The following is a 25662-nucleotide window of genomic DNA, read 5'->3' on the forward strand; positions in this document are numbered from 1 at the left end:
TTGTTTACATGGAATGGAGATTCTGAGTTTTATATATATGGACAGAAATGGATATGCAGCGTGACTTTTATTTTAAACTTTCCAAGAAACTTCAGATATGCCTGGAAGCAGATTCCATGCTCAGTTGGGGCTCCAAGGGTTAGCAGCAATCTCAGTCAAAAGACTTGCTAAGTCTCAGTGTTTCTGCAAGCAGGCATTACAAAGTGCAGTTTATGTTGCCTGGTAGAGTAGCTGTTCATCAGTTTTATATTTTGAACTGCTTAAGAACTTCCTCAAAACTAGTGTGTATCTTAGTGCTCATTTTTACTGCTGCCATAGAAGGTTTGTGTTCCTCAGCTTGGCTCACATTACACGCTGCTTGAATTTGAGCCTGGCAGGCTGAGCTTCATGGCTCAACAACTTCTCAATAGCTCCTCGTGTACCTGTTGTAACAGATAAAACACAACAGCATCATAGGTTTTTGGCTCCCTAAATGCCAAAAATCTGATGATAGCATCCTAATGAAATGTGCAGTGATTTTTAATGCTTCACCTCATGAGCCTCTGTTTCACAGAACTCATTTGGTTTTGAGTTCAGACCATTACAGGCTGCCTGTGCCTGCTCAATGGGGTTAGTGCTATGCCTTCCCAGTGGATTTCATTATCTGTGCTTTAGTACTATACTTTAGTTCCTGCTGCAGAACATTTTCAGGGCACACAGATGAATTTCTTTTGGGTGAAACTAAGCTGGAAGATACCTTCTTGGAGAACCCCTAATATGTCCCAGTGGATATTCAGTAGGCGGCAACAAACTGATGCTGGCCTAGAGTCTGCAAAACATGTATTGTGGATACTGGGTCTTTATTTCACTTTACAGACCTGCATCTCCTGGAGCATAATTTGTTAACATACACTTGTCTGTGGCAGATCAGGTGTTGGAGTTTCTGGATCCTTTGGTGGTAATGAGTTCCCTTCCCCTTCAGTGAAAGGATCTGTATCTTTGCCTGCATATTTAATTTTGTCCACAGAAACTTCTATAACTATTGTATAGTTGCCTGTGTCTGATAACTGATATTTGAGACAGTGATTCTTTGATTTAGTGAACTCACATCCTCATGCTTTTTTCTTTTTTCCTTTGCTTTACAGAAAATGGACGTTCCTGTGATGCTGAGACACCTGCGGGAGCAGAGAGTGTTTATGATCCAGACCATAGCCCAGTACAAATTTGTATACCAAGTGCTCATACAATTCCTCCAAAACTCGAGACTTATTTAATCTTTTCAAACATCCCAGACCCAGCATTGTGGATCTGACTGAACCTTACTGATGAACAAGGGGAACTGCCTTGACAACACTGTGTGCATATATTGCACTTTTTAAGTTGTCTTGAAAGTAAGGAATGATGGTTCTTTACTAGTCTCCCATGGATTGTTTTATACAAGATATAATTTATTTTTCTTGGAATAACTTTTGAATTACTTTCATAACTCATAAAATTTATACTGACCTTCAAAGTGAACCACATTTGACATGACTTGTCTGCATTGTAACATGTCTGTAAGGAAAGCAATCCTTTGTAAAGGTAGTTTGCTACACAGCTTCTGAAACCTACAGGTATTTGGCAGTGGGCTTTTTTCACATAAGGATGTTCTGGACCCCGTGTGTGGCTTCTCTGGTAAAAACAAGACCTGCTAGATGTCAGCTACACCTCTGAGTGAGTGGAAGCTGAGGGTGCACAGCACGGAGACCTGAGCTTCTGCACGTGCAGCCGGGCACATTGCAGAGGGCTCAAGCACAGGACATTGTGAGGACAGAGAGTTTTGGGTGCTAAACTGTTCAAATTCCACAAGAATTACGGTTTTAGACTAGTCCTTGAAAAAATCAATATTGTATCTTTTTAAGGAGGCCTTTTTCTGCTGTGTGCAATTAGGGTGAAATGCAGTGACCTACAGGCTGAAGTCAGTGAATTACTTTTTCCAATAACTCTGGTGGTTTGAGAGTTTAACACTGGAGGATTTTCAACCAAACGTATCTGGAAGAAAAGCCAAATCAAGCACCTTCTCATGAATGACACTGAAAGTATTACTGCCTTGAGGCCTATGCTCTGTAGAAAAGGAAGCTCATTTAAATTAGGCAGCTCCCGTTGCCTTAGTCTTCAGGTGTGAACTATTGTTGGATGGTTAGAGAAGGAATCAATCTAGAGAGGTGTCTTGGAGGTCTCTGAACTCAGCCCTGCTCACCCCACTGCTGACTTTAAACTTGGATAGGATTGTCCAGAGTCACATCCAGTTTCAGAATTCTCAAGGGTGAAGATTTCACAGCCTCTCAGGGCACATGGTGCAATGCAGTTACTTTGTCGTGGTGAAATCACCTTTCTCAGTATCCCTTCCCCAGATACTTTTAATATTTTAATCCTACTATTGCTTTTCTTTTGCATCCCTACCTCCAAACCCTGGTCAATGTACAAAAGCCTAAGCCTACAAGCACTCTTAATTTCAGCACTAAAGGGACTAAAATTAATGGGGAGCTTAAGCTAATGTTCTGTACCAGAATGTTCCTTGAATGCATTTAAAACTGTACTGTGTTGATTTGGTGCTCTGCAATACAGGCCTAACATGATGACAAAGTCTCTGGTGAAGACTTGTAACCACCAACAAATGGAGAGGAATTATTTTGTTGTAATACCTTGACCATGTTCTTTTTAGGGATCAGTTGAGCTTTCAGTCAACTTCAGTTTTCTTCTAATTTTTTCTGCCAGTGCCAACATATCTCTTGTTAAATTAGCAGCAACCATTTAAAGTCTTTTCAGCAGCATCTGCATGATAATTGCAGAGAGATGCTTTATATCTGGGAAAAAAGCCAAGGAATAAACCTTGAAGCAAAGTGTATTAAATTAGTTATCTCGTTATAACTTTTTGAATAATTTCCTAATGATGAATTAAGTTTGAACTCAGAGCTGTCAAGTCCCATTGCTCCACTTGGATGTGAGAAGTAGAAAATCAGGAGGGAAAAGAATCTGTTCCCCTGTCTTATTATTCAGCTGCTCTTGGCTGCAATGTGTATTTCTGCTGCTACACTGAGCACAGGAAAGTTATTGCATAAGAGAGTGTGAAGAGCTGTGTTTGAAGGGAAGAAAATTAAGCAAATGTTTTTTTTATGCAAAGATGCATCATAGGTGTCTTAGAAAAACATTAATTAGAAAAAGGCACTAAAAATCCTTTCCAAATTAAGTCAGTGTCCATTAATGAGCCAAATAAGTGGCCATGTGGTAAACAGTCATTTCCAATTAACTCCTAATGTGGCTGGTATGGTAGATAGAGGCCAATGTGAGTCACTTTTTCCTTTTCATTGTCAAAGAATGGTAATTTTAAACTTTTCCTTTCATCTGACTTCAATGTATTTTTCCCTGCTAGATTTTATCTTGACTAGATCTGTTAATATCATAAGTGAATTGGGCTGGTGCATGTCTTCAGAGGTTCTTTTCCACCCCAGCTTACAAGCAGCCCTCAGCATGCTGATGTTTTATGGTTGAAATGTGGTACAGTTTTGTAAGGGGAAAAAAATTAACCTTCTCACTTTGAACCTGTTGTAGTTTTATCAGGCCAAACTGCTTGGGCAGTATTTCCTAACCTTTAGGGAGTGACAGGAAAATGCATTTTGCATCCAATTTTCTTAGTCATGGCAGGAATGAACACATGGGCCTTAAAGCAACAGTGCTATTAAGTTTCCATCCTGAAGATTTTTAAACATCAGAACCCTTGAGGAGAGGACAGTTTGGAGTTGCTGTTTTTTGTGTTGCATGTTTTTTAACATCAAAGCATAACAGTAGTTTGAGACCAGTTTGATCCATTTGGAGTAAAGTCTGGATTGAAAATCTCACAATAATTCATCAGTGAACACAATTTTGACACAAGCAGTCTTCTCCCAGGGTACCCACCTTGCAGTCTGGCATGTTCAGCCTACACTCCCTGATGCTTTCCAAGAGAGAACTTGCAGCAGATGAGTAAGTCTGGCTTGGGCATCTGTTGCGTCTGTTTTTCTTTTAGTACACTCTTCATCTGTCTTTAACAACCTTTGCCTTTTTAATTTAAACTCTTACCAACTATAGTATTGAGATGCTGGCATCGGCTTTTTGGTTAAAGTTATGGTCTGAGCATTTCATGCTTCCCATTGTTCGAGCAGGGGTGGGAGAGGTGACAGCTGAGCTGTGACGCTGCTCAGTGCTGTGGGGATCCTGTTTCTGTCCTCCATCAGTCACAGGGGAGGATGGTGGACGGCAGCTGCTCAGGTCCTACTTGTTTCAGGTCCTACAAAGGCTTGTTTTGGCACTTCTTGTCGTTGACTACATGAGGAAAGATGGAGCTTGTTCCCACAAACATTTTCCTATATACGCATACAGGGGTCCTAAATGCTCAGCCTTATCAGAAGTTCCCTAAGCTAATTTTAGCTGGCAGAAGACACACCTCTGAGAGCTTACTCAGCCTATTGCCAGCACCGTCCTTGAAGTATATTGAAGTGCATTTCTGTTCTACTTATTTAAATCAGTTGCCTCAGCTACAAATATTATTAAATATTTGCATGATTTCAAAAGCTAGTTTCTTTTTAAAATTACTTTCTTTTAAACAAACAGAAATGCAAATTGCAAAACACAGACTTACTCTTTTCCAACCTAATAAGTGCTTCAAATAGCACTTGTCATTGCCAGCCAGGACATTATTTTTTGATCCAATACATGCTATGTGTGTAGTCCACAAGCAGGTCTAAAAGAAATGTTGATGGGCAATCTTGTACTTGGATATAGCACAGAAATCTGTAGGGAAAATTCAGCACAGCTAACTGACAGTGCTGCATTTCCAACAGCTGACTTCCCACTGGTCTCCCGGGAGGAGATGATGACTGAATTAGCTGTTGTCAGCCTCACTAACAGTTTGTGGTCTGTGTGCTCAGAAAGTGGAATCACCAGGCTGATCTCTGCTGTAGCAGCTCTCACGCATCACTGAGGGAGGTCTGAGTTAAATTTTGCTGCTTGTCTTGGTGGATGAAAAAATGCTGGGTGGCAGCCACTGCAGGTAATAAAGGCCTGCATCACATTGCAGGAGCAAACTCCTGAGCTGGCCTGAGGAAGGACTCATGAGATGAAGGACTGCATGAAAACAGCCTTTGATCCTTCTACAAAATCAATATAAAGCTGCTGATGTATTCTTCAAGGCATACGGAGTTTGGGATAGGTTTTGAGGCCAGTAAGAGAAAGGCTGCAAGTCCAGAACCCCAAAAGCAATTGTCCCCAGCTCACTCCTAGCCTTCTAGAGTGGTTTTCTTGTAGGATGTTGTGCTAAGGCAGCTATAGATGTCATCTTACTCTTTAGAGAGGACATTATACATGCAGCTGCTTCCAGGGACTGGGGATTTGAGGAAGGGAACAGATGGCTGTGGGGCAAAACAAGATGGAGGTATTAACCATAAATAAACTATTGTCAGATTTTGAAACAAAACAGGTCAAAATAGCAGTGTTTTATATAAATATTTAAAGTAAATAAATTTAGTCAGTGTTTTTGGAGTATCTTAGATTACAGTTCCATTGGTTTCTCTCAGCTGTTTTTTTGGCTGGCATTTCTTTGAAGTTTTGTTGCCTGTGCTTTCTGTGCACCCTCACTGAGAGTTTCCTGCATGCTTTAACAACAGGACTTTGCCTTTGGAGACTGAACTGGAAATCACTGAAAATAGGAGCTTCCACTGGAGAATTCCAGCATTATATAACAGCAAGGGAAGGACTGCCACTGATTCACAGTGGTTGGACAGTCAGTTCCAGTTATTTCAGGGGTAGTGTTCCTTGATTAGGCAGAGAGGCAGAAAAGAGGAATGCTTCCCACAAACTATTTCCATGTCAGGTTGTGGGGCACCCCCTGACTTAGACAGTGGCTGGTAGCTGAGAAGAAACAGGGATGTGTCTAGAAAAGAGTGCTCAGCCCCAGTGGTGCACCTGGCAGCCAGTTTTTTAGGGGCTTCTCGAGGCCAAAGCTGCTCACTGTGTGTAGTACCTTCTGATGGATCCATCTTCCATGAATCACATTACCTTCTCTTTAAAAGCATTTATTCCTCTGGCCTTTACAATGTCCTGTGCTGGTGAGTTCTATAACTTATAGATGTAATGTATAAGAACTTTCTTTTTGTGTATGTTAAATAAAAGTATTTTCTTGCTTCTGCTTGGTCATTAAAAGAAAGCAAATCTCTAGTGCCAGAAACACTGGTAATAGGATGTTTATCCTTTAGAGGTTGCTTCATATGGGCAATACATTTTCCTCACTAGTAGAGTACCTTTCTTTTGTTATTTTACAAAGGAAAAAGTTTACACATGTGGATGACTGTAATATTTCCATGTTATTGTGTGGAATGTGGTAAATGAGATAACATGTTTAAGTTTTATGCCACTGGATTTTATTCTCCTGTTTTACTTCAGTATTGCAATGTCTCTGGTTTTATTTGTTCCGTAATTCTGTACCTGGCAGTTTAGCACAAAACAGTGATCTGAATCTCACCATCTCACTGTATGTACACATTTTGTAGAAAAATAAGACATCAGTTATGTGCCCTTCCTGCCCCCAACCCCTCCTCTGTTAGGGCTGAATGGCAGAATTATTCTATGCTATTGAAAGCCTTTAAAAAAAAAAATCTATGCATGCTATTTTATATTCTAATGTATTATTCATATCAGTACATAAGCTTATGCTTGTCAGTTTTATCTTGTGTATAGAACTGATTACTTTTGACAGTATTTTTGCACTGTTTCTTTTCTTTCTCTTTTTATAATAAAAAGTTCTATCAGCATTAATTGACTGCAATAATTTTTTTACCCCTTTCACTGCCTTTGTGTAAATAGTTTCTTATATGCTTTTGCAAATGTGAGAATGTCTTCAGTCACTAAGGTTTTCTTGGTAAGGCTGTCCCTCATATTCAAAATATACAATAAACCATTTTTTTTCAAGGAAAAAAATGTTTGTGTTCTTTTCTGTATCAGCTTAAGGGTTTTGTATTTACACCTACGCCACTTGAGTTGGTTTCCCATGTTAAACTGATAGGCACAGCCAGGGCCACAGTGGGCTTTGAATAACTACCTGTAAATAGTAATCCAAATTTAACAGGGACAAGGCTCCCACTGGTGCCTCATGTTCAGCTAATCCAATTCTTTGGTGTTGAAGTGTGGTGTGGGCTCTGGACAGACTTGCTGAAGTAAAGGTATTATTTCCCAGCACAAGAGTTTATTTGACCAAACAAAGTTGGGATAAAAATAGTCAATGAGTGCCTTCTTCCTAGGCTTGGCTGTAGTTAAACAGCATTTGCTTTCTGGAGTTGTAGGTCTGGTGCAGTTTTATGTACTCCAGCAACAACTGCTGGCTGGAGAGCAATGAAAGATTTCAGCAAAATGAGCTGACAAAACCTTGTTCTAGCAGTTTTATTTTCAAACCAGTGCTTACAAGAAAGAAAATACAATGAAGTTCTTAGGGTGATGTGTTCTTTCTCATCATACTTTATAAACTGTGGAAACAGTAAAGAGGCAAGTAATTTTATTGTGCACTATATTTCAATTTTGATGCTAGAAGTTTATAGCTACACTCTTTTTGTTTCCCCATCCTTAAAAGCACACTCTTGCCATTGATCTGAATGGAGGGGAAAAAAAATCCACTTGTTTTGTATATGGGTAGAGAAAGCTAAGTCCTGGACTTCTTCCTCAGAAAGTATTCCTGTCCCTCTCTTAAAAATAATTGCCAACATATTATTTACAATAGTTGTAATCCACTGGAGGTGAAAGTATGGCTGTAAGGAAATATGAGCTCTCCTCTGCAATAACTCACTGTAACTTGTAAAGGAGTCTAAAAAGCCAGAAGTTGCATAGTTCATGTCTTGTGCGAGCCTTCACGCTCCAACATAGGTGCCAGTATTTTCTGTACAAGACAAATTGAACTCTAGGTCTTTGCTGTGCTGAATCCTCATTTGCCAGGAGCAGTGATGGACCTGCATAGTAACTGGTTGAGGGAACATTGGTGGCATTGCTGTAAAATGTACATAATTCATCACCCTATTTCCCCTTTTCCTCAGTTAAGCCACTGCAAATAAAAATGATGCAAGAAAAAAAGGAAATATGCACCAAACCACAACAGGAAAAGTAGGGCTTTTGCTAATTTTTTCAGGTTATGCAAAACTATTTGGGCAAAAGTACATATCACAAAACTATTGCACCCATTTAAGTGTACGAGTGGAATCAAGAGGGGCTAAGACCACTTTATTTACTTAACACAAATAAGATCCACACCAACACCCCTAAAGAAAAAAATGGCCATTTCTGCACATGAGCTATCAAAAGGCATAATCTTTAAGAAACCACGGATAATTCTTTTTAAAAAAAAAAAAAAAAAAAAAAAAAAAGGCAATTGTAGATGTGTGGAAGCTAGGCCTACGTGTGTTTGTCTTTCCAATTACAGGACAGAACTGTGTTCATACTCTACCGCTTTTCAAAGTGCTCCTGAAGGTTTCCATAACAAGGCTTTTTAAATAAAGGTTTGAAAGATTGCATAGATTCAAAGGCTCAGTGGTCCTCTAATTCCTTTTTGATCTCTGAAATGTATGGATGATCTTTCCCATGTGCTACTTCCATGATAGCAATTGCCTATGAAAAGAAAAAAAAAATATTCACACAATTGATTCATATATAACACCAGGCTATAAATACTCTCTTTAGAGGTTTGAAGCAGTCTGACACCTCTAGCTACTTTTTGTCCCCTTGTAGTCATAAACCCAGTAGGAAATAAAATGAAATTCAAAACTAAGTAATAAAGGTTTTATATTCAGAGAATACATCTTTGATCTTAAAGGAGCCCAAAGCACCTTTCAAAATTATATTCCTGACAAAACTACTTTGAATGCAACCAGCTCCAGGACAGAAAACTGCAAGTGTGGTGGGTAATATTCCAGTAGAGGATTTAGCCAGTATCAGAGCGAGCTCTGCTCCTACCAATTTATCCTTCAGCTGTCAGAGACATGCAGGCCTAGGGCAAGGAGTAGTGCTGAGGCATTTCAACCTTGAGTCTGTAAACGCTCTGCTCCTTCCAGGGGCTGCCAATGCTTTAGGAAGGAAGCAACTTCTTATGGAAAAGTGAAATCCCATAAGATTTGGACAGACACTGCTGTGCTCAACTCCCAGTGTTTCACCTGCTCCAGGCCCAGGAGGGAATGCTGCAGGCAGCCAAACCCCTGACTGGCACCTTCCTGCCATGGAGTGTGTGCTGGGGCAAGATTTTCTCTTGAGAAAAGATAAAAGGCAGCACTAGACAGAACTGGGAAAAAGGTTCAGTCTGAGAATGGTTAAAAACAATTTTTAAACATTTTTAATGGTTAAAAACCATTTAAAAAGTAAGTCTGAGAATGGTAAGTAATGGTAAGTTAAAATGGTAAGTTAAAAAAGTAAATCCGAGAATGGTTAAAAATGAACAGAGCTAAGACAGAGCAAGGAATTGCAGTATCCTGGCCCTCTGAGCATTTGGTCATTTCATCCTTGGGAAACTTTGATTTGTTAATTCAGTACAACAAGGGCTTTTGGTTTCACCTCAGCAGTGAGGAATGACTCCACCCCTCCTCCTGCCCAAAAAAGAAAGGAGGACCTTCTAGATGAGCTGCTCACAAACTGACAGGGAACAATGGGTTTGCTTTTCCACTAAATCCCAAACATCAGAGGCTGGGATAACTTTGGGCAGTTCCTGTAGACAGCTTTTGGAAGTGAGTCATTAGAAAATGTTTGTGTTAGGAAACTCACTATGCCAACAAATTTACCTCACAGTTCCCTGCCCCCCATCCCATGCTCCTACTGGCACAATTCCCATGTCTACTCAAGGGTTTAACACCACAGTGAAGGAAAACCTACACCAATTTCAAACCAAGTAACAGTTAAATTTTAGAGCATATATTCTTCTAGCATCTTTCACCATGGTTGGATAGTGCTGTTATTTGCTGGCTAAAAGTTGCCAGCATCTAAAAAGCAAGAAGAAATAAATACATTCCACACTGAGTCATTATATGCTACAGTAGTCATTGATGCTTAAACTAAAATAAATTTCTGTCCAACAACAATAGGGGAAAATAGTCAAGAAACATAGTATAGACTAATAAAAAAATAGCAGAATAAAAAACTAAAGAATAAGGCACAGACTAATAAAAAGGGGTGAAGAAAAACCCCAAACCAAACTCCTGTATTTGCCAATTTCAGCATTACCAGATGCATTGAATTCCCTTCAGCTATGTAAAAATCGATTGGTTCCAGAACAAATAACTATCAAAAGCATGCCTAGTTTAAGCTGGACGTGGAAATCACAGACTTCAATGAAACACTATGTGCCTTTTATAAGAACCAAGCACTTTTCCTGTCCTTACCCAGCAAATGAGGGGAAGATAGGGTTTTGCTTCATTTACATTAGTGCAGCTCTAGCTCAGTGAAGAGCTCAGAGCAAATGTTTAAGCATAATTCTCACTCCAGCTGCTGCAGTATGAGCCCACTGTGAAAAGGCACCCAAGAGCAGACCTATCCTCCATCTCTAGAAAAACCAAATCTGAGACAAAAATCCCGTGACCAAATATATTAACACATGGTGCATTTCCTGCCACACCAGGCTCACTGACAGAGAAGCACACAGAACTGACAGAACGACCCCATGGCTGAACTGGTGTTATTAATGGAGAAACCAGGCAATAAATACCCTCTTCAGGGCTTTAACTCCAGCCGTCCTGTTCTTCAGTGCCATGTACAGTCTCCCTAATTTCAGCCACATGGAGGCAACATTCAGCGAGTAGGAGGGATAATGTTTGCTGTAAGAGAGAAAGAAATTCAGCTTCATCAACTCTGGCAGTTTCATAGCATTTTCCCAGTTCTGTGTCCCTCTCATGGGGCAAGAAGCTGCCTCTCGATGCCCCTGCCCATTCAGCACTCATCCCCTCTGCCATGAGTGCCAAGAGCCCGTGCCAATTGTGTCTGGGATGGGGATGCCTGTCAGCTGGGAATTGGGCTGAAACTACCATATGCCTCTGAACAGCTGTCAGATGGCAATGACTTTCTGCCACTAGTTTTAATCTAGCCAGCTACAGAGAGAGCCTGCATTGTTAGGAGTTTTTGGAGCCACCCTGCACCCGCGGCTCTGTGTGTCCCACAATGGTTGGTGGGCTGGAAAGCGAGGGGCCCTCGGCAGCGGGCAGGGCACACATGGCAGCCTGTGCTCGCACACGGAGCGGGCACTGCCCGCCTCGGCAGAGCTGACCTGGAATGCCAGGCTCGGAGCCAGAGGAGCTGGGCAAGTCCCAGGGAAGATAAATAGTACTGAGCCCCCAGGGGGGGAATGTTGGCTCCTTCTTTGTATCACTGCTCACTGCCAAGCGATCTGTGACTTTATGTTGGCATCTGTTCCAAAGGGAGAGCTTTTCTTGCACTCCCCCCAGCTGGCAAGAAAGTCACATCTCAAGAGGAGAATCTGTTTGGGAGATTCAGGCAGGACCAGACACAGCCAGTGGAACTGCCTGGCTCTCACTGACAGGCTCACTACTGCAGAAACACAGAATTTGCTCACAAACAGTATTCGTATGTCCTGCAGAGGCTGCGTGCTTGCCCCACGCAGGGCTTCAGCCTGGACATTCTCCTGCACCTCCAGCTCCAGGGCAGCGGGATCAGGGCCATGGGGCACCAGAGCTCTGAGAGCAGGAGCTGAGCTCGGCTCCAGCTCCCTCTGCTGCTTGGCCCCAGCCCTGGGATGTGGCTCTGCTCTCCTGCGGCTGTACCGACTGTGCTGCTGCAGAGAGACAGGACTGGGAGCTGCGGCAGGCTGGCAGCAGCACAGGCTCTGCCTCCATCACCTCGTACAAAACACTGGCTGCAGTCTGAAGCCCTTCTTTAGTAAAAATGTTTTTTTTAAAAACCAGCACTTATCCAGCTAAGCAGAATTATCATGGCACTAAAGTGGCACAAAATTATTTTGAGAACCCAAAGTCAGTCCTGCTATATATTGCAGACCACATTCTGACAGTAACACTGTCCTGGCATTTAAATATTCCTTTTTGACTAGTGGTATCATGAGTAGAATGCTTATACAATATATACTGAGAAAAGTGATCTCTGCACCAACTTGTCTTAATTGTTCAGATTATTAATTAGAACATTAAAAAAAACTGTCATATTTACCTGTAGGGTCTGATAATTTTTTGCCCATAACACAGCGCACCTTCCCAGTCCTGCACATAGAGACAGACACCCATTGCCTGGTACATCATATGTAACATATAAACATTGCTGTCTTCAAACACTGCACCCATCTTGTCCAGGCTGAGCTCACAAATCTCCAGTAATTCACTAGGGGGTAGGAAGAAGTCAAGGAACGCAATAACTCGATGGCCTCTCATTATACAATTACCTGATAATGCCTTCAGCCACAAAGAGGACAGAGATAAGTTTAATTTCTACTGGTGACAGTATTTCTCCTGCATGTACTTCTGAAGTCCAGCAGGCAAGATTTTTAGGTCACACACCAGTGGGGTCAGGGTAAGACAAAGGATATATTTGTAGTGTTTGGCTCGCCTGAATTCCTCAATCACGTTCCTGGCATATTTGATCATGTCCTTTATTGTCTCTGCTGACGGAGGATCATTCAGCTTGCAGATTTCCAGTTTCTCTTTATCCTGAAGGAAACACAATGGACCTTACAAAGGCAGGTTGTAAGCCCTACAAATAAAAGTGCACCTGCTATACAAAATTTCTCTAATAAAAAGACACAGATGTGAACTTAAGCTCTTCAAAGAATGAAAAAACAAAGGTAGAATGTGCACCTGCAATTTTTCTCTAAAGCCTTGGCTAGAAATCCTAGGATCCGCTGGCCTTCCAGTTCATCTGCCATTCTCTACTTCCACTAAGTCTCTTTCCTTTGAAAGACTGAAGAGCTTTTCAATTTTGTGTTGCAAGTGGTTTTACATAAGAAATTTCACTGCTTCCAAAAAATTAGGGTTTAAAACAAATTTAGGCTTAGTTTTAAAGGTATACCAGCTCAAGTACCTTAGGTTGAGTACCAAATGATATCTCTGTGGAAAATGACACAATCTTAAATATAGAAAAGGATCCTTCAGAGCTACAGACAAAACCATATTTCCATATATTTTGTTATTTCTGCTGGACAGCTCCACTTTCTCTTATTTCTCTATTTCATGAGGAGCCATCTACAATCCAGAGACAATTTTTTGCTGTTTAAGCTTCACATTGTTTCAAGATTTTTTTTCTTTTATCATTTAATGTGCCAGCTAAGAGAGCTACAGGGACGCTTTCCAAAATTGAAGGAGGCTGAGTGACAGGTGACTCCCAGAGTAGCACATTGTTGAAAATCACAGAAGAAATCCTGGCTTCATTAAACTCAGTGGCAAAATTATCAAGGTAACTGTAGGGAAGAACACAAATGATATGGTATCAACAGAAGGGCCTCAAGCAACAATACTGGGTACTATCTGGAAAAAAAATCACAAAAAATGACATCATTTAGGGGAAGGAAATGGCTGTCTGGTCACTTTGGGAAGCCTGGTGAAAATGGGAGGAAATAATATCTGGAATTTAAGGATTAGATTATGCTAGACACACTGATATTGTCTGGAATGACAGATAAGATACACAGAGCTCAATTCTTGTAGGACCTTCAGTGAAAGAGGTCCAAATGGTTGCACAGGAACAGATGTCTCAGTATCTGTTGGATTTGGGTACCTTTTCCCTCCAAGGAGTGCTTTTCTTTAAAACACCTAAGACCTGTTTGTCAGGAACACTGTCTGGATCTTCCTTTGTGCTTTGAGGGTCACCAGCTGACATTTAATGAGCGTAACTCTGGCCTGCACATCACAAGGGGCCATGACCCAAGACCACCTGAGCAGATCAGTATGATGCTATTGTAGAAAACATCATTCCTCAGATTCTGCTGTGTCTCCAAACCATCCACACATGCCATACAACGTCCTCTAGAATTTACTGAAATATCCCACCAAGGAAATGCAGCAGCACTCTATCCCAGAAATGCCCCAAGCAAGATTTACTTGCTAGGAGTTGGTAAAAAGGATGAAATTTAAAAAAAGTTCAGAGCTAAATTAGTTTGGCCAAGTAGCTTCGACACAGTATAATTATCTACTTTTAACAATGTTTTCATCTTTGCTTTGTAGCTCAGCTTTAAATAGGCCTCTACCAGGAAATTCTCTGGTGTGTCATGATTACAGTGGAAAGAATGAGCATCAGAAAGAATTCTGGACAGAAAGACAGAAAAACACAACCACCTCCCCCATCCCCATTATGCTACTTTCCAAAATGCAATTAAGCCAGCAAGGATATTACATCTAAGGACATGGGTAGGTGCCCTGACAGTCAGAAGTACATTTCACACCAATTCCATTACCTTTTCTTTTGTAGTGCACTCCCTGCAATCACAACTAAAGAAATAGGAGTCTCTTAACCGGTCATTTCTGTCTTCTGTGGGATACAGCAGGTCAATATAGCTGCTAAAAATCTACATGGTGAAAAAAAAAAAACAAACAACAGTTAGTGAGAAGCAGCATCACTAAACATATTTATTACACTTGTTCTGATATATGGAGTATGACAATGACATATCCATGCAGCTTGTGGACCCCTGCAGCCACATCACCTGCCTGCTGCCTCGCATTCCAAGCCCCTTGGCAGCATCAGGAGTTGTCACTTGTGAGTGCAACCTGACAGAGAAATGTTCCTTTCCCATTTGTTATGGAATTTCCCTCAAATATTACCCTGGCTTCCACCCAGGACAGCAAGATTCAGGTGTGGATAAGGAAACTACCCCAGCATAAATCTCAGGCTCCTGTCAGACTACAAAGAGATGCTTCCTTTTCAGAAGTAAAATAATGATTTCAGGTATCCAGCCTAGGATAAATTACAGTGGCCTGGTTTTTTGGAGGCTGGAATTTCAAATTTTTCTTTCTGAAAACCTACAAAAATTGGGGCAACAGCAGTCACTAGCAGCTTTAGAAACTTAGGACAAGACCTTTAGATCTCTGAAAAGAAGAGAGGCCCAGTGCTCCAGTTCAAGGAGAATGAATATCAGATTTACTTCAGCAGCAATATTTTAAAGCAAAGAAAACCTGCTTTTGAACATTTTAAAGGCTCTTCATATACACTATTCTTAAGTTTTCCTCTATTTCAATGGTCTTCAGAAAAGAACCCCTGCAACCAGCTTTAATGCTGTGCTTTTAAAACGAGATCTCCCCCAAGAAACACATCCTATGCACAGTGCAGTTGATCATTCTACAGACCAAGGAACAGCTTTAGCTCCATTTCCACATGTACAGTTATTTGAAATGCTTTGCTCAGACTTTATACTTAAAGTTTCTCTTTTCTTCAAAGGTAAAATGACATGCAATTTCATACAGTGCACCTTCTTAAGTGTGAGTGTGTCATCTCACATTTTCCCTCATACTCCTCTCCTCCCTTCGATATTTTCAAAGCATGTGGAATGCAGGAACCACATTTACAGAAAAAAAAAAAACACTTTAAAATGTTGTCCTGCAATGGCTACACGGAGCCTGAAGATGGAGACACAGGCTGGGAGACTGCACAGCGACCACACACAGCCACAGCTCACGTTTAGAACATTCTGAGGTGTCAAAAAAGCAAATGTGCAAAACCTGTGAGGTCCTGGAGAGCTGCTGCAACTCCTAGGGCAGGATTCAATTCAACCTGAAGATGATGTGAAGCAAGATAACATCCACATCTCTACTTATAATGATACACCTTCCCCCAAAATGCTGAAAATGTCTGAGATTCCACAACAAAATTCTGAAGCAAGAAGCAGAATTAGTCCTGTTGGTTACCACAATGCATTTGCAGTGAGTGCCAGCATCACAGACAAAAATCATCACTGCAAAGGGTACCAAAAGAAGTTGCTCACACCCTTGGCTAAATCAAGTTTGTTCACAAGGGGGATCAGGTACAATCCACAAAAATAACCTCTCTAACTTTCTTCTAGGCTGCTATCACACACCTCAGAAGACAGTAGATTTTATCCAAAAATCAAATCTGAGTTTATCAGCATTAATTTTGCCCATTAAATTAACATTTACAAATGAGCCTCTGAAATTCTGAACAAACTCCATCCCCAGAGAGGATGTTCAGTATCTTCATTCCCTACAGGTATTTGAACATCCTCCCCAGCTCTATTTAACATCTTTTTTTGTTGTTGTTGTTGGGTTTTTTTTTGTTTTTCTTTGTTTGTTTTTTGTTTTAGTAAAGTGGAGCTCTACTGTTTAAAACTCCCTGCCAAATTCATTATTTGATTGAGAAAGTTTCAAAGTAAACCAGAGCCTTGCTCAATTTCACAGATTTTTATTCCTCTCTATTGAGTTTCACTCCACCTAAAACCACACATTTGTTCTTCTGTGATTTCCCAGCAAATGCCACTGAGGTGATATGACCAAGTCCTATGTTTTGTGGATGTTCTGTCCAAACAGAAGTCAGAGGATTTATCTGTACCCATTTACCTTGTTTATTCTGGCTTCAATTTCAACACATTACTATTATACTGGGAACTATTATAGCAGTAATAATTTGCTTTGATCTTGGAATTTCAAAGCACCAGCCAAACATCAGTAAACTCAGCCTCATTTTACAGATGGGTAAACGGAGAGAGAGGCTGGCAGATACACAATGACTGCTGCAGGTGCCCTTCCCATGTTTTAGCAAAAAACAGGGTACTGCCTCCAAAAATCCCTTCAGTCCTCCTGAGCCACCCTAATTTTTCCAAAGCACCATCTTGCATTTCTCTGAGAAACAAGAGATCCTTCCTGTTATTAAATTGCCATTTAATTGAAATGATCCCTGAGAAGCAGAATGAATCCTGTCAGGCTGCATGAGAACAAATTCAAACACTGCATTTACCTCCTCTCCAGGCTCAATCTCTCTAACAGCTCTGACTTCAGCCAAGGTTCCCTTGTAAGTCACAATCACATTTGGGCAACAGCTATGGTTCATCAATGCAACACTGTAAAAGCAGAAAAGTAAATGTTTTCCCCAACCACCACCACAAGCAACACGCAAAAAGTTAAGCACCACTTCACAAAATCAATAAGTCTGAAAGATTGAGTCAGTTTGTCTCTCTAAGCTGTTTTTATTCTGAGGCTTAACATGAAGGTAACCTTGGGAAAATCTGTTGTTCTGTTATTTATTCTAATGATATGGAGAATGCCTGTGCTAATGAATCATTACAATTTTTAAATCCTATTATTGGAGAACTAGGCAAGTTATTATTTTCCCTTTCTTACAGAGCTACAGGACAGCTGATAGGTATGTTCATACAGCTTTACTATCAACATGATAGACAGACTGTTTTCCTCAGAGGAGAAAGAAAAACATATTTAACCTAAAAAGAAAAAAGTAAATACAGGAAAACAAAAGTCTTTGCTGCATTGCAAGTTGAAATGGGTGTTAAAATTTTAGCTGTCTTCTATTCAAATGTAAACTGCCTCCATGTTTGAAGTGGGAGGGAGGAGATCTCTGTTATACAAGAATATGACTTGGACAAAAACCTGGATGGACAGAGAAAAGTAAACCCCTTATTATCATGCTTGGAGAAAGTGCAGTTTACTGCTTATCTGAGATAAAATTTGTAATTTTAATTCTTTCTCTTCCAATCTAGCAAAATAACAACTGTCTCTTCAGTATTTTTAGCTCACAGGCATAACTGCTAAGTAGGAAAGATCTGACTCTTGTATCCTGAGCATTTACAAAGTGATGGTGCTGGACATTTTTCCAGAACATCCTGGTTTACTACTCTTCCTCTTCCCACAATGACTGGGCAGCTCAAGGCATTAATTTCCAGTCTGTAGATCAGGGATATGAACATCAGACAGACCTGCCTGAAGAAGAAGAATAATCTCTGAAGCAAGGACTAGCTACTACTGCTTGTCTGCAGCACTTGGCAAAATCACATCCAGCTTTGAGTGGGCATCCATAAGTTTCAGGTTACTTTGACACAGATAAGCTATGAGTAATCCAAGCCTCACCAGGAAGTCAAACTAAGCCTCAGTGCTAATACCTTCATACAGGCTGTGCAAAGATCAGGGGCAGAAAATACCCTCCTCTGCTACAATATTAAATGGGAAGGACAGATTTAAAAATGCAAGAAATATTTCTTGGCCCTAAAGAAAGCTGCAGGCCCCCATTCATGAACTGCAGTTAACACTTAACATCTGTAGTTTATTTGTAAAGCTAAGAAGCTTGTATATATATATTTTTTTTTTTCCACTGTCATGGCAAGGAGGCTCAAAGAAGCTATGAAAGGCATTTACTATTTGCCAGGGAACAAGGGTGAAAATGATATTGTTCAGAGAGCACCAGGGGAAGGATTACACCCAGTCAAAACAGAAAGTTGTGAAAAGAGCAAGTCACCTGCAATCCTTTTCATTTGGCTCTGATCATTACTTGATGCCCTTGTCCAGAACCTGCTACCCAAATAAGTGTTCTTTACCAACCTGAAATCTAAGTTCACAATCTAAGTTTCAAAACAAATTACATGTGCAATTTTACCAAAATTACTGGATTTTTAAGATAAACTGCTGCAAATAACTTGCTACATTTTATTTGCCAAATAAAGATATTTAAAACAAGATGAATTAATTATTTTGGTAGATATCTACTTCCTCTATTTGTTTCTAAATAAGTTACTCTTATCTTTTTAAATATTAAAATCAACCTACTCAGGAAATATAGCTGATCCCAAATGAGAGAGTTCTTCATCTTCAATTGTGAAGCCATTACAGTTAACCTAAGAAAAAAGAGAAAGGTGCTGGATGAGCTTCTGGTCAGCTGAGTACCCTTCATGTATTCACATATCACTTTCTCATACATCAAACACAATTGCAGAAATTTGCTTACAATTTTTCATCCTCACAGGAAGCTCCATGACATCTCGACAAGTGAAGTGAGGACAAAGTCCCACTCCAAAGGAATGCACAGGACACTAAAGAACTGATGGTCCAACGCTTGCACCTGCTCAGGACACATCTAGTGAATTGCAACCAAGAGAAGCAGGGCTCAAAACCAGCACACAAAACCTCAGCCCAACATGGGGCAAGGAGATTTCATTGGGCCATAACAAGGAAAGGGCCAAAGCAGAACTACACATGCAAAGAGGAAAGAAGGGCAGCAAACTCAATCAGGATGGGGTAGTGCAGAGCCTTGATATGTCACAGAGACCTGCCACAATGGCACCTGTCACCAAAGATTAAAGTACATGTGAAAACAACAACAGCACTGAGAAAGACTTGAACCTCATAAAGACATAGAATAGGAGGGGACAGAAAAAGGACAGAGTATGAGAGGAAGTGTATTCCTAATTTAAACAGACACAGGATCAAAAGAACATGTTCACAAACCTCTCTTACAGAATAGATTTAAGCAGGTTTTTAAACCTTCTCACTTTTGTTCTCAACCAAGTCAAAGGAATCTTACAGAAGTGTCAGCTTTTTTCATGTGGTTTGTATGACTTTAAGTGGCCAAAATGCACCTCAGTCAAGTACTTTATTCTACTTCCACTTCAAATCCCACACACACCGACACAAAGAGAACCCTCTCCACATTCACCATTATGTCCCTACAAGCATGAAAAAAGCACCAGTAACACTCTAAAACAACTACTCACTAAAACAACATGGCCAAGCACAGTTACAGCTGGAAAAGGCCCAGGAAAAGTCAATCAAGTTTAGTGCAGCATTTGTTTTGGAAAGGGTAAGAGCTGACAAGAAGTACCACCAATAGTAATCACAGAACCATTAAATAGTTTGGGTTGGAAGGGACTGTAAAGATCAAGTTCCAGTCTTCCTTTTCTCCAATTCTCAGAGGCAGGGACACCTTCCAGTAGACCAGGTTGCTCACCAAGCAAAGTGATATGCCCCATAAGCTGGAATGCAGCCTGGACTGGCTTTTAGAAATACACAAATATCCAAAGCCACTCCTCAGGTATGAACTGTTCAGGGTGAATCCACAATTAAGACAAGTATCCTGATTCTCTCATCAGTATCTCTGCTATCTTTGCTTGATCTTTATCCTGTTATTTTTAGCAATATAGCACCCAAAGTTTCCCAGTCTCTCAAGATGGGCATGCTAGTGCACTGGCCAATGTAAGAGCATACCTGAACCAAAACCAAAAAATAATTGCTGAATGCAAAAATAATAGAAGGGAAAGATAATATCAACAGCAAGTAAGAACATAAGGCTACAAAAGGCTGATAAAGAACAGCTTGATGATTCTGAACCACAGGGAAATATTTAAAAATATGTAGTGAGTTATCATCAACTGCCCTCCACTAAACCAGAAACAACACACTTCATGAAAGTATCATATTAGAAATGACACAAGAGGAGGGATTAGAAGGGATGAGATATCACTGGTTTTACCAGATGAATGTATGACTAAAACCAGATAAAGTGGGGAGAGTGAAGAGACAACAGCAGTAAAACTGGAGTTCAAGGTTCTTCCAAATGGTGGAAAAGAGAATGTACAAAGGGAGGCACAAAATGCAAAGTCTTCAAGGAAAGGGTGAGATGCTGGAACTTGAGGCAAGTGAGAAACTGTTTGAAAAATATGACAAGGTGAGGCTGAGGAAGAAAAACTCCAGCCTCAAGAGCTATATTCCATGGAGACAAAAGTGAGTAGAATGATGCCAACAGCTGGAGAGGAGAGCAGTGAAATCAGAGTAAGTGTTGAAGGAAAACAAAGAAGCAGCAGCATATCCATACTACTGGTTCTAGGTCAAGTTAACTAATTATTAGGAAATATGTTTGCACAGCTCAGGTACAAGCATACCTCCCATTCTTCTGGAAAGATTTATCCTGGGACTAACACCTCAGAAGGTTGCATCCTGTAAAATGCTTCTGAGAAGCATCCAGATGATTTCTGGAGATTTTAGTTCAAAAAATTCTAATGTCCACAGTGGCAGAGAGCTACCTGATTATCAGGATGAGCTTAAAGTAACATCAATAGAGACATGGGTGACATCAATAGAGATGACTGGATGGAATATGAGATCTGGGAGTCAGCAGCTCACAGAAGTCAGCTAAAGTACCACAATCTGGTGGAGCTGCTCTTAGACAGGACATGAAACAAAAGTTATTATAGCCAAAATAATGAAATCTTCGGGGAATTCTGGCTACATTCTAACAAAAACATTCAGAAATAGCACAAGAAACTAACATCTTCAATGTATTCCTCTGACAAATATAAATTTTAAAGTTTTCAAAAGAGAAAAAAACCTCATCATTGAAAGGAAGTGTGCAATTAGAAACAACACAAGGGATGATAAGCAGATGCTAAACATCCTAAAGAATCATTCCCCTACAGAGTAAGAGTACCTCTGTAATAAGGAAATAGTAACTGTGCCTCCTTGTTGGTACATGCCCAGTTCTACCAAAGAAGATATTTCCATCTCAGCTTTCATCACAGAAGTGCATCATTTGCCCCCATCTCAAGATATTATTTTACTCAGAAACCTAAGCACAAAAGTAGCTCATATTGAAGCAAAAGAGGGAAAAGAAGAAAATGGATCTTTCAGTATTCCACTGGTGTATTATTCCTTCCACTACAATACATCCAATTCAGATGCATATGAAAAGTAGGTGAGAAAAAAGAAGTGACATATCAGAAGTTATCTAACAAGACATCCTGACTTTCCTTCATCTCTCCAGATGGCCAAACCACCTGACTACATTTAAAAGCCACTCACCAGATAAAAGTTTTAGGCTGCGCTTTCTGCTGCTCTTTCTACGTCTCTGAAGTTTACTCCCTGTGAAGGTCAAACACAATGATGACCTGCCCAGCAAGGATTTCCACAAGTTTGAAGCCTGAATGAAGGATTTGCCTCTGCAGGGTCTCAGACCAGCAGCCTTCCATGTTAGTTCAACAACAGCCACACAATGTTTGGCCCACAAGAAGCTTAACTTTGACAGGGTTTATTAAAGGCTGTTTTCCCTTTTCTTCAGTGTTTGAGAAGCACCTCATGGAAAGTCTGCAGACAAGAGTCTCCCCTCAGGATGGAAGTGGGGCACATCCAGCCACTACTGCTAGGTGAAGCACATCTCCATCAAGTATAGTCATTTGTCCTTAAGATAAACAAAGAGCTACCATTTCCACTGCCATTAACATTCTCCCCTTTCAGAAAGGCTAAACTCCTATAGCACCATCCACCTAAGCAGGCTGTGTTCTAGCCAACTTACTTGTGCAAAGAGAACTACAAGGGCAGCATTGTCAGGGTAGTCCAAGTGCTTTGAGTAAAAGTGATGAAGAGCAGCAATGTCGTTCTGAATCAGCTCTCTCTTTTCATTGTCTAGTTTGTCAAGGTCTGTGGACAAAAAATACATTTCATTTCAGTAACAGGAAAACCCATCCAAGTAGCCTTAGGTTAGAAAAGGCCCAGATTTTAACAGAAACCCCTGAGGGACAAACCACTTGGAAGTACTGCAAGAAGTGCCTGCTCTTCCACACACATAATGTTGCCTCTGCTAAAGCCACACGTGTGCTACAAGAACATAAAATCACAGAATCACAAGGTTGGAAGAGACCTCCAAGATCACCGAGTCCAGCACATGCCCAACATGAAGGATTAAAAAGCATTTTCTGACATCTTTAGGTTAGCAGATAATTGGACACAGACTACTTTCTTGGGAGAAAGGTTGTAGTCTCTAAAGCACTCCAGTGAACTCCAGCAAACAGCCCAGCAGCCCTGGATCTCTGGAAGCCTTTCAGCTGGGGATAGCTGTCCTCAGCTGTCTGACACGACCTTCCCAGCCACATGGTCCCACCCACTGTGCCATGAGCCAACACTGAACATCACCCACCGGAAAGCATGCTTTCTAGAATGAAACTTTCTCATACTGACCTGTTCCTTAGCAGCACAAAGCAGCCCAAACTGCTGCTAAGGTTGCTTATCCCTGCTGCTTTTAAAATATGTGGTCTTTCCTAGCACAGAAGCTCCAGCTATTTGTGGCCACCCATGACAGGGATCCAGCAACAACACTGGGGCTGGCTACAGGAGTTTGCTTTGCAGCAGGAGGAGGAGAACATGAGGGTGCCCAGGAATACAATCCACCAGACCTATTGCAGGCACCTGCTTTAGGAGGCAGCAAACAGTGCCTGAAAGTGCCCACATCTCCATGGGTTGGGGGGTGACCACCAACAGAGATGTTCCCAGCTATCTATTAATAGGAGACAGCAGGAATATCAGTGGAAATGTCTTGGCACACCTGCCAACTGTATTTCATTATGGGTTTCTCCAGAGATTTACCCTCAGGCCCATGACAAGTTCTAGCCAAAGCCATGGCCACTGAGCCTTTCCCTACCTGGTCCATGCAGAGTAAGCTAGATGATCCACCATGTGCTCCTGGTCCCCTCTCTCTACCCTCAAGAGCAGAATTTTTTGGAAGTTTTTTCCTAATCCACTCTCTCACAGTGGCAGTGTTACTAGTTCTCTCCTGCTCTCTCCAGCCCAAAATAATAATGGAGAGAAAAGGCTGCACAACAGTCAGAGAAGGAGGAAATTATTTGTAAAAGCAGACGTGAATTCTGGGCGAGTCACGAAAAACACCAAGGAAAATGAAATGGGAGCATTTGATGAGAATGAAGACAAATCAGAAATAAGAAATTCTGAGCTTCCAGCTGACAGCCAGGTGCCTTTTCCTGTCCTGTGTATGGTGTTGCAAAGCATAAGACAACTGATAAAGGTGTTCTAAGCAGTGAGGTGAGTCAAAAAGCAGCAGGAACAGGGGTGCTTGCTAACAAAACAAAGGCTTCTAGAGGACAAATGGGACACTGCAACAGAAAAAAACATTTCAGCTTTTTATTTCTCAAATTAATAAATTATTGAATACAAGCTACAATGCAGAAGAATACACAGAAACTTACTCATTCTCCTCAAACTCAATCCTGCCACCTTACCTGTAGAACTATCCTTGCCATAGGCAAAGTTAAATGTTGGCATTTTTCCCCCTTGTTCCCCCAGTTGTCCCAAAAGCAATGACAGGAGTTTTTGTTCAGGAAGCAAATAAGACTACTGTGCTTGGTTACTCTGCTACTCCAGTCCTAGCAATGAGTACATTAATTCAGCATTTTGTAAAAGGTTTTGGAAGCCAAGAGAGTGAGTAATGTGAATATACAACCCATTGCCTCTGTGTATATTATGCTCAGCACCAAGAAAGAAAACAACAGACTGCTGAAAACTGTGCCAGGATGGGTACTAATGCTCAGTTTCTAACTCAGCCTTACTGGATGTAAACAGTAGCTTTCCAGTTAAAAGCAAACCATTGCCTTATCTCCTTCTTTAGATTATTTTAGAGCATTTAGGACATGGAATCATATATAAAATGTCAGATTTGACTGGCAGTGACAGATACTGAAGCACAGTCCAGAGGGCTCTGCAATTAGCCCCTTAGTCACTGTCACCATCAAGCAACTCTGCTGTCTCTGATTTTATGCCTCCTGGTAACAAATACCAGCTATTTTAATTTTGCAACATTACAATTCTCAAAAGACACTAGAATACCAGAGAACCAAGAGATGGATGTATGCTACATAATTAACTATGTCTAGGTTTTCATCCTTGTTTCACAGCTCCCACAAACAGCCAAGAAAAAAAAAAAAAAAAGAAAGAAGAGCACTGCACTTTCAAAAAAAATGAGGAACTACAATTCTCTTTGTTTACTCCTTTCCTCCAGCAGAAGCAGGATTTTCTGAAAGGTGTTGACGGAGGGGAGCCATGGGGAAACAAATCATTAATATAGTTAAGTCAAAACCTCTGTTTACCTCCAAGCCTTTTTTACTTACGTGATTCAAATTCTTTTACAGCAAGCAGCTTCTCTGACTGTGTTCTTTCAGGGTGAGTTTTCTAACAACAAGGGAAAAAAAATTTAATGTTTCACTTCAGCAGTTTTGTGTACTCATTCAGAATTTGGGAATTCCTACCTGCAAGACAAACCCAAATCTACAGTCTGTGGAACTTATAAGAGTGGATGAACAGCAATGAGTTAAATTGACTGCCCTAACTAAAAGCATAGAAATATCCTCTCCACATCAAATTAGGCAGCCAAAGATGAACTCCTCTCAAATTTATATACATAAACTGAAACAGTATTTTAAATATGTCATTTGCTTTGTTCTAGACACCCAGAAAGCTGCTAACAATAGCAAGCAGGCAGAAGACAGGCTTTGCTTTGAGGAAAGTGAATAAACTGACTGTTGACAGAGTTCAAAAGCAATGCTCCACTGTTGGCCTAAGGCCACTTCTTTGTGATCTTGGCCATTAAATATGGCTTTGCAGGTGGCCCAGCAGCTGAGGTTCAGGGACTGTGGTTTGCATATTTAGCTTTTATATGACATGTAGGGTTCTCCCCCCTCGCTGTAAGCGATAAAAGCAGAAATTTACTCCAACGACTTTTTGTCATTAAACATTCAATTTTGTTTGTGGATCACCCCCAAAAGGCGCTTTAATTAAGACACACACGTGTACATTCATGCACACACATCTACACACACAGCAAGGATGCAGCTACCTTCCCAGCAGGCCACCAAAATCCTCCCTACATACAGTATCCAGGTTGCCCTTGTCACATAAGCAGACCTCA

General features: G+C 40.8%; 2 protein-coding genes across 5 annotated transcripts in view; one reads left to right on the top strand and one right to left on the bottom strand.

Moving 5' to 3' along the window:
- The window catches only part of PTPN14 (protein tyrosine phosphatase non-receptor type 14), a 109932-nt gene extending 103129 nt beyond the window's left edge, over positions 1 to 6803 (top strand). For all 3 annotated transcript variants that reach the window (XM_021547594.2, XM_021547595.3, XM_077781883.1), the window contains exon 19: positions 1125 to 6803. In XM_021547594.2, coding sequence (XP_021403269.1) covers positions 1125 to 1253 — 129 coding nt within the window. In that variant the 3' untranslated portion in view covers positions 1254 to 6803. The remainder of the gene's footprint in view (positions 1 to 1124) is intronic.
- Positions 6804 to 8369: 1566 nt separating this feature from the next.
- The window catches only part of SMYD2 (SET and MYND domain containing 2), a 28097-nt gene continuing 10804 nt past the window's right edge, over positions 8370 to 25662 (bottom strand). For both annotated transcript variants that reach the window (XM_021547557.2, XM_077781885.1), the window contains exons 4-12: positions 24866 to 24926; positions 22264 to 22388; positions 18750 to 18817; positions 16933 to 17035; positions 14423 to 14533; positions 12563 to 12683; positions 12190 to 12364; positions 10721 to 10829; positions 8370 to 8640 (exon numbers count right to left, since the gene is read on the bottom strand). In XM_021547557.2, the coding sequence (XP_021403232.1) occupies positions 8560 to 8640; positions 10721 to 10829; positions 12190 to 12364; positions 12563 to 12683; positions 14423 to 14533; positions 16933 to 17035; positions 18750 to 18817; positions 22264 to 22388; positions 24866 to 24926 (954 nt within the window). In that variant the 3' untranslated portion in view covers positions 8370 to 8559. The remainder of the gene's footprint in view (positions 8641 to 10720; positions 10830 to 12189; positions 12365 to 12562; positions 12684 to 14422; positions 14534 to 16932; positions 17036 to 18749; positions 18818 to 22263; positions 22389 to 24865; positions 24927 to 25662) is intronic.

This window comes from Lonchura striata, chromosome 3 (assembly GCF_046129695.1).
Source record: "Lonchura striata isolate bLonStr1 chromosome 3, bLonStr1.mat, whole genome shotgun sequence".
NCBI classification, from domain to species: Eukaryota; Metazoa; Chordata; class Aves; order Passeriformes; family Estrildidae; genus Lonchura; species Lonchura striata.